Source organism: Nycticebus coucang, chromosome 22 (assembly GCF_027406575.1).
Source record: "Nycticebus coucang isolate mNycCou1 chromosome 22, mNycCou1.pri, whole genome shotgun sequence".
NCBI classification, from domain to species: domain Eukaryota; kingdom Metazoa; phylum Chordata; class Mammalia; order Primates; family Lorisidae; genus Nycticebus; species Nycticebus coucang.
Window position 1 is genome coordinate 29,400,923 of NC_069801.1, and position 15,488 is coordinate 29,416,410.

The 15,488-nt window shown below is 40.1% G+C and overlaps 2 protein-coding genes across 4 annotated transcripts in view; one reads left to right on the plus strand and one right to left on the minus strand.

Moving 5' to 3' along the window:
* AGO4 (argonaute RISC component 4) overlaps nt 1-9,211 on the plus strand; it is a 46,430-nt gene extending 37,219 nt beyond the window's left edge. For all 3 annotated transcript variants that reach the window (XM_053576441.1, XM_053576440.1, XM_053576443.1), the window contains 3 exons: nt 2,182-2,283; nt 2,553-2,752; nt 5,084-9,211. In XM_053576441.1, the coding sequence (XP_053432416.1) occupies nt 2,182-2,283; nt 2,553-2,752; nt 5,084-5,192 (411 nt within the window). In that variant the 3' untranslated portion in view covers nt 5,193-9,211. The remainder of the gene's footprint in view (nt 1-2,181; nt 2,284-2,552; nt 2,753-5,083) is intronic.
* A 5,570-nt stretch (nt 9,212-14,781) lies between these two features.
* Nucleotides 14,782-15,285, minus strand: LOC128575311 (mitochondrial import inner membrane translocase subunit TIM16-like). Its single transcript, XM_053576894.1, has one exon. It carries the CDS (start codon nt 15,235-15,237, stop codon nt 14,851-14,853), a length of 387 nt encoding a protein of 128 aa, XP_053432869.1. The 5' UTR covers nt 15,238-15,285; the 3' UTR covers nt 14,782-14,850.
* Nucleotides 15,286-15,488: the final 203 nt, after the last annotated feature.

The following is a 15,488-nucleotide window of genomic DNA, read 5'->3' on the forward strand; positions in this document are numbered from 1 at the left end:
TGCATTTTTTTGAATCCCTGGATGTGAAACCCACAGGTCCTGAGGGCTGACTGTATAATGATTCTATCACACCAAGAAATTCTCACAAAAGGGCTTTTATAGTCAATCTTTCCCTCACCCTTAGCCCCTGGAATTTGCTGATATGCATTCTGTCCTTATAGTTTTTCCTTTTCTAGAGTATCATATAAATAGAATCATATAGGCTTTGAATCTGGTTTACATTAATTTGCATAATGCATTTGAGATTCATCCAATTTACTGTATCAGTAATTTGTTTCTTCGTATTGCTGAGTAGTATTTCGTGATACGGATGAGCCACAGTTTGCTTATCCATTCCTGAGTTTAGGGATATTTGGAGTGTTACCAGTTGTTATCCTCCTCTTTCTCTTTTTGTTGTTGTTGTTGTTTTTATTAAAGCATAACTGTGTACATTGATGCATTTATGGAGTTCAGTGTACTGATTTGCTCTTTCTAACTCCTGTAAGACATGGCTCAACTATTTCCTCCCCACCAGTTTTTCCCAATGCTTTCCATATGCCCTTATCACATCAAATTACAGTTCACTGTATACGGTTTTCATGAAAGCAGGCAAAAAAATGTGTTAGTTTTCTCTGTGCCTCTGGCTCTCATCCTCAGCATCTGCACATACATGGGTGTTCAAGTAATAATTGTTGAATTGAGCATGCCTGAATTCCTTTTTCCCTAAGGTATCATTGTTTTAGGCTTTCATCTCTAGAACTGGAGAGCTGTTTTTTCTTAAGGGTCAAATAAATTTGGGAAATGCTGTATTCTCTATCTCTTAAAAATTATACATGACTATGGTGGTGTCTGTGGCTCAGTGAGTAGGGCACCGGCCCCATATACCGAGGGTGGCGGGTTCAAACCCAGCCCCAGCCACACTGCAACAAATTGCCAGGCGTTGTGGCAGGCGCCTGTAGTCCCAGCTACTCAGGAGGCTGAGGCAAGAGAATCATCTAAGCCCAAGAGCTGGAGGTTGCTATGAACTATGATACCACAGCACTCTACAGAAGGCGACAAAATGTGACTCTGTCTCTAAAAAATTATACATGACTAAATAAAGGTTCTGAGAAGTCATATAGTAGAAAAGACTTTTTACCCTGGGTTTAACCTAGTGTTTATCAAATTTGTTCAACAATAAGATGGCTAAATATATCCTGCAAAACAAATATTCCTAAAGGACATACTTTGGGAAAAAATGCTAGAACCATTGTAACTCAATTACATTTCCTCAGGTCCTGCTAGGAACTCAAGTTTGTGTATGAATTTGAGGAAAGGGGATTTTTCTTTAATCCTAGAGTTATTGTATGCATTGGTGTATGATCTTTAGCTGAAGGTAGTAATAGTTAGAACGGGGTCAAATGAACTTCCATCAAATTTGTATCTATACGCTAAATAAAGTTGTTCCTATTGAACCTTGCTGTACAGCAGAAGAGGGTAACTCAATAGCAAAATTTAATTCCTTTCCTTATAAATGCATTTCTGAGGTCCCCCCTTTCTGCTTTCCTACAAGTTTGGCTGTAGAGTTCTGGCTTAGAATTTTAACAGTGTTAAGAGGTCATCACCTGATTGTATAGATGATTAGATTGAAGTGCAAAGGTATTGTGCTTTGTTCAAGGTATATAGTTGCAAGCCCAGGCCTAGATCTGAAGCTGGTTTCTTAATTCCCACTTCAGTGCCCTCTTCCTGATGACCACTTGGCAGTAACTTCTTTTACTAATAAAGTATTAGTTATGTTGAACCTGGTGAGCCAGTTCAAAGAGTCCTTTCTCTTAACTTTTACTGACAGTTGTAGATATTTCTTTTTTACTTCATGTAAGGAGTAAAACTTAAATGTTAATTTTTCCTCCTCTGTAAACATACCATTGGGTCATATGTAAGTGGATAATATTGCAGCACAAAGTCACACATGAAATAATTCTTGTCTGGATTCCCCTGGAGAGACCCCTGGAGTATTTTTGGCTGAGAAAATACTTTGGGTTGAAGTGGTTGGGCTAAGGAAAAGTTACAGGGAATTCAACATTCTGAATGAAAGTGGTTTTCAAGACTTCACTTAGGAGCTGTTTACCAACTTGATACCAATTAACCCTCAAAGGAAAAAAGAAAAAAAAACCTGAGCACAGTTTGGCATGTTGATGACTAATAACATTTTTTTTTTGGTAGGTGGGGAAAAGTGGCAATGTACCAGCAGGCACTACAGTGGATAGTACCATCACACATCCCTCTGAGTTTGACTTTTACCTCTGTAGTCATGCAGGAATTCAGGTAATTTGGAAGCTGGTCCAGATCTTTGATTTGATAGGAAGATATTTGCAAATTCAGCAACTAGCTTGAGTGGACTTGTTATTAAACACTATACTCAACTTTGTTAATGTTTGTATCCTAGAATTATTATCTTTTGGTCTAGGTACCTGCTTGTAAGTGTGCTAGGCAGAAATACTTCTGTGTTTAAGGAGGAGGTTTCAATTCTTCTCTCCTCTCAGGTAGTCAGTCTATTTTGGAAATGCATTAATCATAAAACTCCTTCTCTGCAGGGAACCAGCCGTCCTTCACATTACCAGGTCTTGTGGGATGACAACTGCTTCACTGCAGATGAACTCCAGCTACTGACTTACCAGCTGTGTCATACCTATGTGAGGTGCACACGCTCTGTCTCTATTCCAGCCCCTGCATATTATGCCCGGCTCGTGGCATTTAGGGCACGGTATCATCTGGTGGATAAAGACCATGACAGGCAAGTTTCTCAAGCATGGTGAAGTCTCCCTCTGTTTTATCAGCATGTTAAAAAAAAAAAAAGAGCTACTAGAGAAAACTTTTGTAAGGATTTGAAATTCATTTTAGGGTTTAAATTGCAAGGCACAAATAAAATTGCATGTGCCTTTGTGAGCTTATAATATGACTTTTTGTCCAAGAAGTGCTTGGGCTTGTTCATACTTGTGTTGAGCCTCTAAAGGAGTCTAATTTGGAGCTGTGTGTGGTTTTCCCATAGAGCCAAATGCATTTCAGTTCTGCTCAGGTCCCGAACAGCCCCAGAAGGTAGCCGGTACAGCTCCCTGGCTCCAGTCAATGCAATCACAAGCCTGTGGATTCCACTTCATGCAAGGGGAAGTCCTGATTAGTTCACTTTGCTTTCAGTACAATCTGGAAAATACACCACTGTGAACCTGGATTTGTGTGTGTGTGTGGGGGGGGTGCAGACCATTCTCACCCCCAATAGGAATCTCTAGATCAGAGAATCAGACATTTTGACCTGTTAGTGAGCTACTATTAAATAGCTAAACAAGCTCTCTGCATTAATTTTCTTTTCCAAATGACCATCTGTGAAGTGTAACAGTTTCTGGGCTCTTGCCCAAGTCTGAATTCAGCTGCTAAATAGTAGACATTCCACTACAAGTCTATTTCTGTAAGGGTTGAAAATACACAATTATGGAAAGTGCCCAGCTGTGGTTTTGTACATTCCACTCTGTAATGTACATTCAACATATTTATTGGGTATTGACTGTGTGCCCAAGACTGTGCTAGAAGATAAGCAGGACCTGTTTCCTGTCCATTGGGATTTTCATGTTTTGGTATAGGAGACAATATAGGCAAATACACAACTGACAACTAGCCCACATCAGTGTGGATTAAAGTGCAATGGGACATCAGGGGAAAGGCTGTTAGACGAGATTTCATAGTTGGATGGGTAGAATTTCACTCTACAAAGAAGAGAAAAGAATTTTCTAGGCAGAGAAAACAATGGCCAAAATGAAGAAAGAAAAGAAAGCAAGTGGCATGTTTGTACAATAGCAAGTGTTCTTTGGCTGGAGCATATTAAAGGGGAGCAGCAGGCAGGAGGCTGGACAAGTATGTTAGAACAAAATTCTCCTTGTTAAATATAAAAAGCTATCCCTGCAGTAGAATAGACAGGACTCAATAGTTAATTGGGTGTAAAGGGCAGAGGAGAGAATGAAGTAAAAGATGGCTAAGATATGGAGTCTAGGTTACAAGAATAATAATCATCTAAGAGAGAAGCTGTAGAGGGGTGGTGATTCATAATTTGCCAAACTCTTTATATCACATGGTATCTTTAAGAGGTGTGTTTAGAAGTTGTTGTTACTCCCAAAAGATTAAAGTTCAGAGGAGTTGTTATTTGTCAAAGGTTAAGTAGTTAGTGAGGGAAAGCGAGAAGAGACCGGTGGCACAGTAACATTTTCTGGGTATCTACTATGTTCCAACACCGTGCCAGGGATATAGATCCTTTATTCAATAAATGATTATTGAGACTTTTATGTGCTAATCACTAAGGATACAGTGCTAAGTAAGATGGGCAAAATTGCTGTTTCTGTGGAGTTTATATCCGAGTGGAGAAATCAATAATTACCCAGTTAATAATTTAATTTCAGTTGTATTTAGTACTATGAAGGAAAAATATAGGCGTCTATGAAAGCATGGCTCTGACCTAAACTTTGGAAGATGCCTATGGGAAAAATGATATTTGATTAAAGTCTAATGGAAAAGTAGAAAGTACAAATTAGCAAGACGTAATGGGCAGTGGAAGACCCATAGCTGTTACAGATTTGGGTCTTTGCAGGCATTATTTACTTACTTATTTATTTATTTATTTATTTCGAGACAGAGTCTCACTATGTTGCCCTCAGTAGAGTGCTGTGGCATCACAGCTCACAGCAACATCAAACTCCCTGGGCTTAAACGATTCTCTTGCCTCAGCCTCCCAAGTAGCTGGGACTATAGGCACCTGCCACAATGCCCAGCTATTTTTTGGTTATAGTTGTCATTGCTGTTTGGCAGGCCTGGGCTGCATTTGAACCTGCCAGCTCTGGTGTATTAGCTAGCACCCCTGAGCCTGTGGGCATTATTTTATTTAATTCTTGCAACAGCCCGGTAAATAAATCATATTACATTTTTCATTTAAGCAAACTGATGATTAAAGACATGATAAATAAGGAGCTAAAGCTTGAGCCTAATATCTTCTTGAATCCAGTACTGTTTGTGCTATTTGAAACACATGAAGTTTGAAGTGATCTTGTGACATACCTGTTTTTTTCCTTTATTTTCTTTACAGTGCGGAAGGCAGTCATGTGTCAGGACAGAGCAACGGCCGGGATCCTCAGGCCTTGGCTAAGGCTGTGCAGATCCACCATGATACCCAGCACACGATGTATTTTGCCTGAGAGTCTCAGAAAAAGAACTCAACCACTTTGGTACCCCATGCAGCCTCAAAATGTTTCAAATGCCTACCGCCTCTAGATAGAGCCAAGTTGACTTCAGGTGGTCTTCTACCAGCAGCTCGGAATAGTTGCACTGAATCTATACTTTGCAGCACTGTCTGATGCATCAACAAAATTGAGCCATTTTTTTAAAGTAATAGATACTCATGAATTATCTTTTCTGATGCACTGGACTGAATTTTTACCTCAACGCGCAAAGGCTGATCAGCCTGAACTTTCTAAAAACTTTACAAGAAAGGTTTCTACGGAATATTTTGCTAGCTGTGGTGTTCACCGCATCCCTCTAGTCTTATAAGAGAGGGTTATTCCTTTTTTCTGTGTTCATTGAGTGGGGTGTATGCATAACTGGGAGAGAAAAACCAAACAATCTACTTCAGTTCAGTGTAGCTATTTAATTGTGTGGGTCCATAGACTTTTTAATGAAGATTTCTGACTTTGCCACTGTAAATGCCTTTAACGAGCATTAATTTTTTTAAAGTTTTACAGAGTTTTATTAGTTTTACTACTTTATCTTATTGATCTCTGCAGACTTGTGCTGGTGCTGGTGCAAGTACAGGCTGCCAGGCAATTGCACTATATTTGGCTGCAGATACAAATAGGCAGTTCTCTTATTTGGTTGACTTTTGTGAATGTGTGACATAAACAAATGTAATGCATGTCACAGTGACAGATAACACTGCCATGGCAAAAGTACTCATGTTTTCCCCTATTTGGAAAAAAAAAATTAGCTTTTAGTATTTTTCCAACTTTTCAAAAAGTGCCCATTTTATGCTGCTGTGTGGTTTGTTAGATCTAAATGATTTTTAAACTTTTCTCATAGAAAGTTAACTTTGGCAATAAACATTTTTTAAGGTCCCTCCTCTTCCTTCCCCAACAATGTAGTTTTCTAGATGAAATTTCGGTATGATTTTATCAGCTATTTCTTATATATCATAACCTGGCAATTTCTGAAACTGGTCAGAAAAGACATATATTTCCATGCCTTTTTAAAGAATTGTTTTTACCTATTTTATAGTCACAATTGATGTCCTGTCACTTTGTTTTAAAATAAGCTAGAACCTGGATGCTTCCTTATTGGAAAGGCTTTGCCAGTCCTTAAGGTTCATTGAGTGATGCTGCAACTTGCAAAAACTTAACCAGCATTCAAAATATTTTTTCCCTGGGAATCAAGGTTACTCACACAATTACTTACAGCGCAAATTTTCGCTTCTCTTTCAATCTAAAATGTACTTGGTGGGTTTTCCTTCCTTTTATTAAACTGAAACTTGTTGGAAAGGTTGATTTTTTCTTAGTAGATTCTGGATTCCACTCACAGGGAGATGGGATTCCTTTCTTCTCCAAACAAAAGGAGTCGATCTAAAGCAAGCATCAGTGAAAATGTAGGAGAAAATGTATTCTGTACGTAGTGTAGATAATACTTTGTGAATGGACAACAGTTACATATAGTCTTGATAGTTCCAGCCAGTGTTTCCCAGCCCAAATTTCACTGACTCTATTCTCTTTCCTGCACTTCAGGAATGAGAGAGATGGAAAAGGGGATAAAAGGCCTAGAGCCATGCTCCATGTGGCTGAGGAAGGTACTGGGGAAAGAGACAGGCACAATATGCGTACAAACAATTTTGCTGCCTCTGTCTGGAAACTGTTAGTGGGGAAACACTGGATCTGATGGTGAAAGGTGTTTGCTTGAACTCATTAGCCGGTCCAAATCTCATAAACTAGCCTTCTCAAAATCCCAGCAATATAAAGCACTGTTTTTCTTCAGTCGTTTAAACAAACTTGTAAATACAATTGAAGTTTACATTTCCACGTGCTGTTGATCAGCGGCGCCACCTGTGTTTGCGCCACCAGTGTTTGCTGAGACTGGTCTCCGAGAAAGTTTTGTAATGTCTGTCGAGTCCTATATCTCATCCAGATGAGTGCAGATGTCCTTAATCTCTGCAGATAGTGGGATGAAAGCAAGTTCTGTGACTGAAGCACAACCTAGGCAGGAGTGAAGAGATGGCAGATGTTAATTTCTTAAAATTTTCCTTTTTTTTTCAAATACCTCACTTGGATAATACAAATCAGGACATGTTGGTGAGGGGCTGGCTTGCTGCTTTTATTCACACTTGTTCAGGGAGAGCACAGAATTCTAATACCCTTCAGCATGGCCACTCTGGACCCAAGAGGAGGAAAAATGGAAGCTTTTTTAGGAGGAGGACTTGCTGGAGTCCAAGACATGAAGAACTCTTGGTGGCTGGCTGGCTGGCTGGCCAGCGGGCCCCACACCTGCATTTGAGTGCCTCGGGCTTGCTTGTTATTAACGCACAGAAGAAGCGTCACTTCTCACCATCTCCTGGCCTGTACGAAGCAGGAGCAAGGCGGAGTGCTGGAAGCCCTGATTCACTTGCCTGCAGTTGGGCTCTATGCTCGACCTTGAACTATACCATTTGTAAGACCTCAGTTGGTCCCAGAACACTGGGGCAAATCAGTATGGTGGTGGATGAAAAGCCGGGAGGCCTATTTTTATAGGAAAACAGTACCGTTAAAGGTGCAATGCTGTCATTTTGAATGAAAGAAATGAAAGAAATATGGGGGAACTAGGATTATTGGCAAAAAACTTGCTGAGGGGTGAATCTTTAAGAGGGAATCATTGCAGAATCAGAGTTGCAGCAATACTATTGCAAGCAAGTCTGAATGCTTAGTTTTACTTTAATTTGGTTTGACAATTTGAATAGGTAACCCCCTCGGGACTGACTGAATCGTTATGCATGTGTCAATCAATGGGAGGTGTGCATTCTCTAGAAGTAGTTTTAGACTGGTTTTTGTTTGGTTTTGTGTTTTGGTTTTGTTTTATTTTAATACAGCCTTTTTAGGCACTGTCATGTGGTGTGGAAGATTTAAATGTAGCAATGCTAAAGAGTAACAATTTGAGGAGAAGGAGAGGGGACATTATGGGAGTGGTGGAGACTCAAATGTTGAACCAATTATGTTTTGTTGTTGTTATTGTTAGCTGTTGAATTCTGAATGGTTTATAAAGTAAACTAGCTGGTTTAATGCAACCAGCATTCTGGGCAGGCAGAACATACTCATTCTTACTGTAAATTCTATTTGCTGCTTCCAAAGGTGATGATTTTTAAACAGACATGTTCTATATGGTCTGTATTTTAGGATCTGGTGCCCAGCCTATATCAGAGCTTACCTACCTGGCTCAGCCACCCACCCTTCATGTGGGAAAATGTAATCCACTGTTTAACACGGCTCACCCTCTCCACCCTGTCCTAGCGACCTTTTGTGGATGTGCTGTTAAGATTGTCTTGCTCAATAGCAAGGTGGTAGCTCTGCTTTCATTTTAAGAAAGTGGAGGCTGAGGGCATTGTATCAATACTGCTTCAACTCCAAGAATTTTTCCTTGTAAAATTAAAGGAAAGGTCTTGTTATTGATTAACCATTTTCTTATGCCTTGCTATTGACATATTCATGCTCTTTCTATGTCTAGTGGCTGAAAATGTTTGCATTTGTTCATTCTACTAATGGTGTGATTTTGTTTCTATATTATTAGACTTGTAATATTTTAAAATGTATTTTATTAAATTTGGATGGGATGTATGTCTAGCAATACGAGGTACTTTCTAAACTATTAAGGGAGGGGTTATATCCCCATGTTAAGGTAAGATGATGGTCGTTTAAATTTTGTAATTTTTTTTTTTTTTGGCCTGCAGGGATATTTTGTGTTCATGTGTCCAAAAATGGAATAAATTGGCATTCTTGTGCCAAAAGTTGTTTTTCTTGTCAATTGCCTAATAAATAGAGTACACTGCAATGGCAACATGCATGGTTACTTTTTAAAAACAATTTCCTCAATTTGAGAAATTTGACAAAAAACAACAGTGGGAAAACTTTGTGTTTTTAACTCCTGGGTTTCCCTATTTTAAAAAACTGCTATTTGGTATATTATCATGTGTCAACTAAAATTAAAATAAGGGCGGTGCCTGTGGCTCAAAGGAGTAGGGCACCGGCCCCATACGCAGGAGGTGGCAGGTTCAAACCCAGCCCTGGCCAAAAACTGCAAAAAAATAAAATTAAATTAAAATAAGACTTTTAAAAACGAAATTGCTATCTGGGAATTTTAGAAGAGCTTCTCAGCAACATTTCACACATGAAAACTTTCATAAGGTTCTTCAGGGTCTGGGTACAGGTCTTATGGGAAGATCTATTTAAGTAATGTCTTGAGAAAAACCTGCAGTCTCCAGAGGGCAGTGTGCCACATACTTTAGAAGACTTAACTTCTCCAGAGGAGAAGCTGCCCAAATTTCTCCAACCTGGGTTATCCAGTCTCAGCCTTTTAAAAATTCTCATCATGGGTGGCACCTGTGGCTCAAAGGAGTAGGGCGTCGGCCCCATACGCCAGAGGTGGTGGGTTCAAGACTGGCCTTGGCCAAAACTGCAAAAATAAATAAATAAATAAAAATTCTCAGCAGCACAGCCCTTTTGCTAAGTCACAGCAGGGACAATTCCTCAGGGAATTGATTTTTAACAGAGGAGAAAGTCCTACATACAACTAATTTTGCTAGAAGGTACCCAGCTACTTGGGAGACTGAGGCAGGAGGATCAGCTTAAGAGTTGGACCAGTGAGACCCTGTCTCAAAAAAAAAAAAAAGGAGATAATTGTTTTTCCATCAGCACAATATTTTCTCCATATTTATCAGTTATGAAACATTTATTCTGAATTGGATACCTGCCAAGCTCTGTCTAGGTGCTGGGAACACAGAAGAGTAAGAATTTACTTATTCAAAGAAATCGTAATTTTGCATGGGGTAGGGAAGGAGACAGCGATATCAACACCATCTGGGTGACTAGCATGTGTCGGCCACCTTATATTGACATCTTTACGTTCACCAACAGTCCTTTGAGGTTGATAGTAGTATCCCCAATTTAATTATGAGGAGACAGCTCCAAAGAGGTGAGGTGAAATAACACACAGTTTCTACTTTTATTTTATTTTTATTTTTTGAGACAGAGTCTCACTTTGTCACCTTTGGTAGAGTGCTATGGTGTCATAGCTCACAGCAACCTCAAACTCTTGGGTTCAAGAGATCCTCCTGCCTCGACCTCCTGAGTAGCTGAGACCACAGGCGCCAGCCACAACACCTGGCTATTTTTAGAGACGAGGTCTCACTCTGGCTCAGGCTGGTCTCAAACCTGCGAGCTCAGGCAATCCACCTGCCTTAGCCTCCCAGAGTGCTAGAATTACAGGTGTGAGCCACCACACCCAGCCGCACACAGTTTCTAAATGACAAAGCTGGAATTTGAATCCATACCTGTGTTACTTCATTATACTTGCTGTTGAACATGACATTACAGAATACTGTGAGGAACTTAAAAAGGGAAACAACTTTTGCTGTGAGAAATTAGCAAAGACTTGACTGTGGTGGTAAATTTGGGGTTAGATTCATGAAAAATGAATGAGAGTTTGCCAAATGGGCCAGGTGCAATGGCTGATGCCTGTAATCCTAGCATCTCGGAGACTTAGGTGGGTGGATTGCTTGAGCTCGCATGTTTGAGACCAGTCTGAGAAAGAGCAAGACCCCATCTCTACTAAAAACAAAAAAGATAACTGGGCACGGTGGCAGGCACCTGTAGTCCTAGCTGCTCAGGAGGCTGAGGCAGGAGGATCTCTTGAGCCCAAGAGACTGAAGTTGCTATGAGCTGTGATAATGCCATTGCACTCTACTCAGGGCAACAGAATGAGAACTCTTTTTAGAGACAGGGGTCATCACCTTCCTCAAAAATAAAACAACAACAACAAAATGGTGCCACTGAAAAAATGAACACAAGAGAATAATCATATTTGTGGGAAAGAGGAAGGTGATGAGTTCAGTTTCATACAAGCTGGATTTGAGGGCTGGTGCATATGGACTGAAGATAGAGATTGGAACCATCAGTATACAGGTGGTGATTAAAACCAATTAGATGTGTGCCCAGAAAGATCATGCAGAGAGAGAACAGAAAAAAATATGGAGTCCTAGGGAACACAAATGTTTATATATATTTTTAATTATTATTTTTTATTAAATCATAACTTTGTACATTGATGCATTTATAGGGTTCAGGGTACTGCTTCAATATACAATGCGAAATGCTTACATTGAACTAAGTAACACATCCATCACAATGATACTCATTTCTTAATAGTTTTGAAATGTACCATTGCATCATGCACATTAGGTGAGGTCCCCCCAAATACTCTCCCTCCTCCCATAGCCCCCCTCCCTCCCCTGTCTCTCCCCTTCTACTTTTTTTTTTTTTTTAGAGACAGAGTCTTACTTTGTCACCCTCGGTAGAGTGCCGTGGCGTCACAGCTCACAACAACCTCCAGCTTTTCGGCTTAGGCGATTCTCTTGCCTCAGCCTCCCGAGTAGCTGGGATTACAGGCACCCACCACAACGCCCGGCTATTTTTTGTTGCAGTTTAGCCGGGGCTGGGTTTGAACCCACCACCCTCAATATATGGGGCCGGCAACCTACTCACTGAGCCACAGGCACCACCCTCCCCTTCTACTTTCTGGACTATAGTTATGTTTTGCTATTCCTATGAGTGTGTAGGTGATTATATATTGATTTCATAGTAGTATTGAGTACATTGGATACTTTTTTTTTCATTCTTGAGATACTTTACTAAGAAGAATATCTTCCAGCTCCATCCAGGTAAACATAAAAGATGTGAAGTCTCCATCTTTTTTATGGCTGCATAGTATTCCATAATGTACATATACCACAATTTGTTAATCCATTCATGGGTTGGTGGGCACTTGGGCTGTTTCCATGTCTTGGCTATTATGAATTGGGCTGCAATAAACATTCTAGTGCAAATGTCTTTGTTGTAAAATCATTTTTGATCATCTGGGTATATACCTAGTAGAGGAATTGCAGGATTGAATGGTAGCTCTACTTTTAGTTCCTTGAGTGTTCTCCAAACTTCTTTCCAAAAAGGTTGTATGAGCTTGCATTCCCACCAGCAGTGTAGAAGCATTCCCTTCTCTCCACATCCACGCCAACATCTGTAGTTTTGGGATTTTGTGATGTGGGCTAATCTTACTGGAGTTAGATGATATCTCAAAGTGGTTTTGATTTGCATTTCTCTGATGATTAAGGATGATGAGCATTTTTTCATGTGTTTGTAGGCCATGCTCTGTCTTTATCAGAGAAGTTTCTGTTCAAGTCTCTTGCCCACATAGAAATTTACACATGGCTTAGTGATTAGGTTGAGTTCTCTATAGATTCTAGTTATCAGACCTTTGTTGGAAGCATAACCTGCAAAAATCTTCTCCCATTCTGAGGGTTGTTTGCTTTACTTACTGTGCTCTTTGGCTGTGCAAAAACTTTTTAGTTTGATCAGATCCCAGTAATGTATTTTTGGTGTTGCTTCAATTGCCGGGGGAGTTCTCCTCATAAAATATTCTCCTGGGCCAATTTCTTCAAGTGTTTTCCCTGCACTCTCTTCTAGTATTTTTATAGTTTCATGGCTTACGTTTAACTCCTTTATCCAGTGAGGGTCAATTTTTGTTAATGGTGAAAGGTGGGGGTCCAATTTCAGTCTTCTACAGGTGGCCAGCTAGTTCACCCAGCACCATTTGTTAGGGAGTCTTTCCCCCACTGAATATTTTTGATAGGCTTGCCGAAGATCAAATGACAATAAGTAGCTGGGTTCATCTCTTAGTTCTCTATTCTGTTCGATAAATCTACCACTCTGTTTTTGTGCCAGTACCATGCTGTTTTGATCACTGTAGATTTATAGTATAGCCTGAAGTCTGGTAATGTGACACCTGATTTGTTCTTATTTCTCAGTAATGTATTTGCTATTCGAGGTTTTTTTTCTGATTCCGTATAAAACAAAGTACTATTTTTTCAAGTTTTTTTTTTTTTTTGAGAGACAGAGCCTCAAGCTGTCGCCTTGGGTGGAGTGCCATAGCATCACAGCTCACAGCAACCTCCAACTCCTCGACTTAAGCAGTTCTCTTGTCTCAGCCTCCCAAGTAGCTGGGACTATAGGTGCCCGCCACAACACCCAGCTATTTTTTGGTTGTTGTTGCCATCATTGTTTGGCAGGCCTGGGCTGGAGTCAAACCTGCCAGCTCTGGTGTATGTGGTTGGCACCTAAGCCACTTGAGCTACAGGCGCTGAGCCCATTTTTTCAAGTTCTTTAAAGTATGACAATGGTGCTTTAATAGGGATTAAATCTGTAGATTGCTTTGGGTAGTATGGACATTTTTAACAATGTTAATTCTTCCCAGCCATGAGCTGGTAGGCTTTTCCATTTGTTAACATCTTCAACTATTTCTTTTCTCAGAGTTTCATAGTTCTTTTTACAGAGATCTTTCACATCCTTTGTTAGGTAAATTCCCAGTAACTTCATCTTCTTAGGCACTATTGTAAAAGGAATAGCATCCTTGACTATATTTTCAGCTTGACTATTGTTGGCATATATAAAAGCTACTGACTTGTGAGTATTGATTTTGTATCTTGAGACACTGCTGTATTCCTTGATCACATCTAAGAGTTTTGAAGTTGAGTCCCTGTGATTTTCCAGGTATAGGATCATATCATCAGTGAAGAGTGAGAGTTTGATCTCCTCTGATCCTATTTGGATACCCTTAATCGCCTTCTCTTGCCTGATTGCAATGGCTAAGACTTCCATTACTATGTTGAATAGCAGTGGAGACAGTGGGTATCCTTGCCTTGATTCTGATCTGAGTGGAAATGTCTTCAATTTTACTCCATTCAATATGATATTGGCTGTGGTTTGCTGCAGATGGCCTCTATCAGTTTCAGAAATGTCCCTTCTATGCCTGTTTTCTTAAGTGTTCTGATCATGAAAGGATGCTGGATATTATCAAAGGCTTTTTCTGTGTTAATTGAGAGAATCATATGGTCTTTGTTTATTATTTTATTGATGTGATATATTATATTTATAGATTTGTGTATGTTGAACCAACCCTGTAACCCAGAGTAAAACCAAGTTGATCATGGCATATAATTTTTTCGATGTGTTGTTGAATTCTGTTTGCTAAGGTCTTATTGAATATTTTTGCATCAATATTCATTAATGATATTTGTCTATTATTTTCCTTCTTTGTTGGATCCTTTCCTGGTTTGGGGTTCAGGGTGTTATTTGCTTCATAGAATGTGTTGGGAAGTACTTCTTTTTCTATGCTTTGGAAAAGGTTGCATAATATAGGTACTATTTCCTTTTAAAAGGTTTGATAGAATTCAGATGTGAAGCCATCTGGTCCCAGACTTTTCTTTTGTGGGAGATTTCGTATTATTGATGCTATTTCAATGATTGATATAGGTCTGTTCAAGATTTCTAATTCTTTCTGGTTGAGTCTAGGAAGGTGGTGTGCTTCCAGGTATTGGTCCATTTCCTTTGGATTTTCATATTTCTGGGAATAGAGATTTTTATAGTAATCATTGAGGAGTTTTTGAATTTCTGAAGTGTCTGTTGTTATTTCTCCTTTATCATTTCTTTTTTTTTTCTTTCTTTTTTTTTTTTTTGCAGAACAGACGTTTATTACCAAGCTATAAATTAGAGGTGGCAGGGTGGGGTGGGGGGAGCCGAGCAGTCACGTTTTGGGTGTCTGCCCTTTCTCTCTATCTTCCTGGGCCTGGATTCTGAGCTCCTCATCCAGGCGCTCCTTTGCGCGGACCACCATGCTCCTTCCATGGTGGTCCGAGAAGGAGCCACCCACAGATTTGTCATTCACCTTAAACAAGTGTTCATAGTTCTTCTGTATCTCCTCAGGGCTCAGCTTGGAGATGTTGAGAATCTGCTGTGCCTCCTGGAGGCTGAGGCCAGAGAGGTTGGATGCAGCTGCAGACTGGTGTCTAGCATGTCCCTGGGCATCAGCTGCTGCCCGGCCTGCTGCAAATTCCTGCCACAAGGCCCGGGCGAAGGCCCTGCCTACCACCTGCACCCCCATCACAATGATCTGGGCCAGGTACTTAGCCATGGTGTCCGCACAGCCTCTGCGGCGCGGGCTCCACTTCCTGGCCCCAGCGCCGGGCTCCTTTATCATTTCTGATAGATGATATTAGAAATTTTACTTTTCTATTTCTGGTTAGGTTGGTCAAACCTTTTCGAAAAACTAACTTTTTGTTTCATTGATCTTCTGAATGATTCTTTTGTTTTCAATTTCATTTAATTCTGCCCTAATTTTGGTTATTTCTTTTCTTATGCAGGGTTTGGGGTTGGAATGTTCTT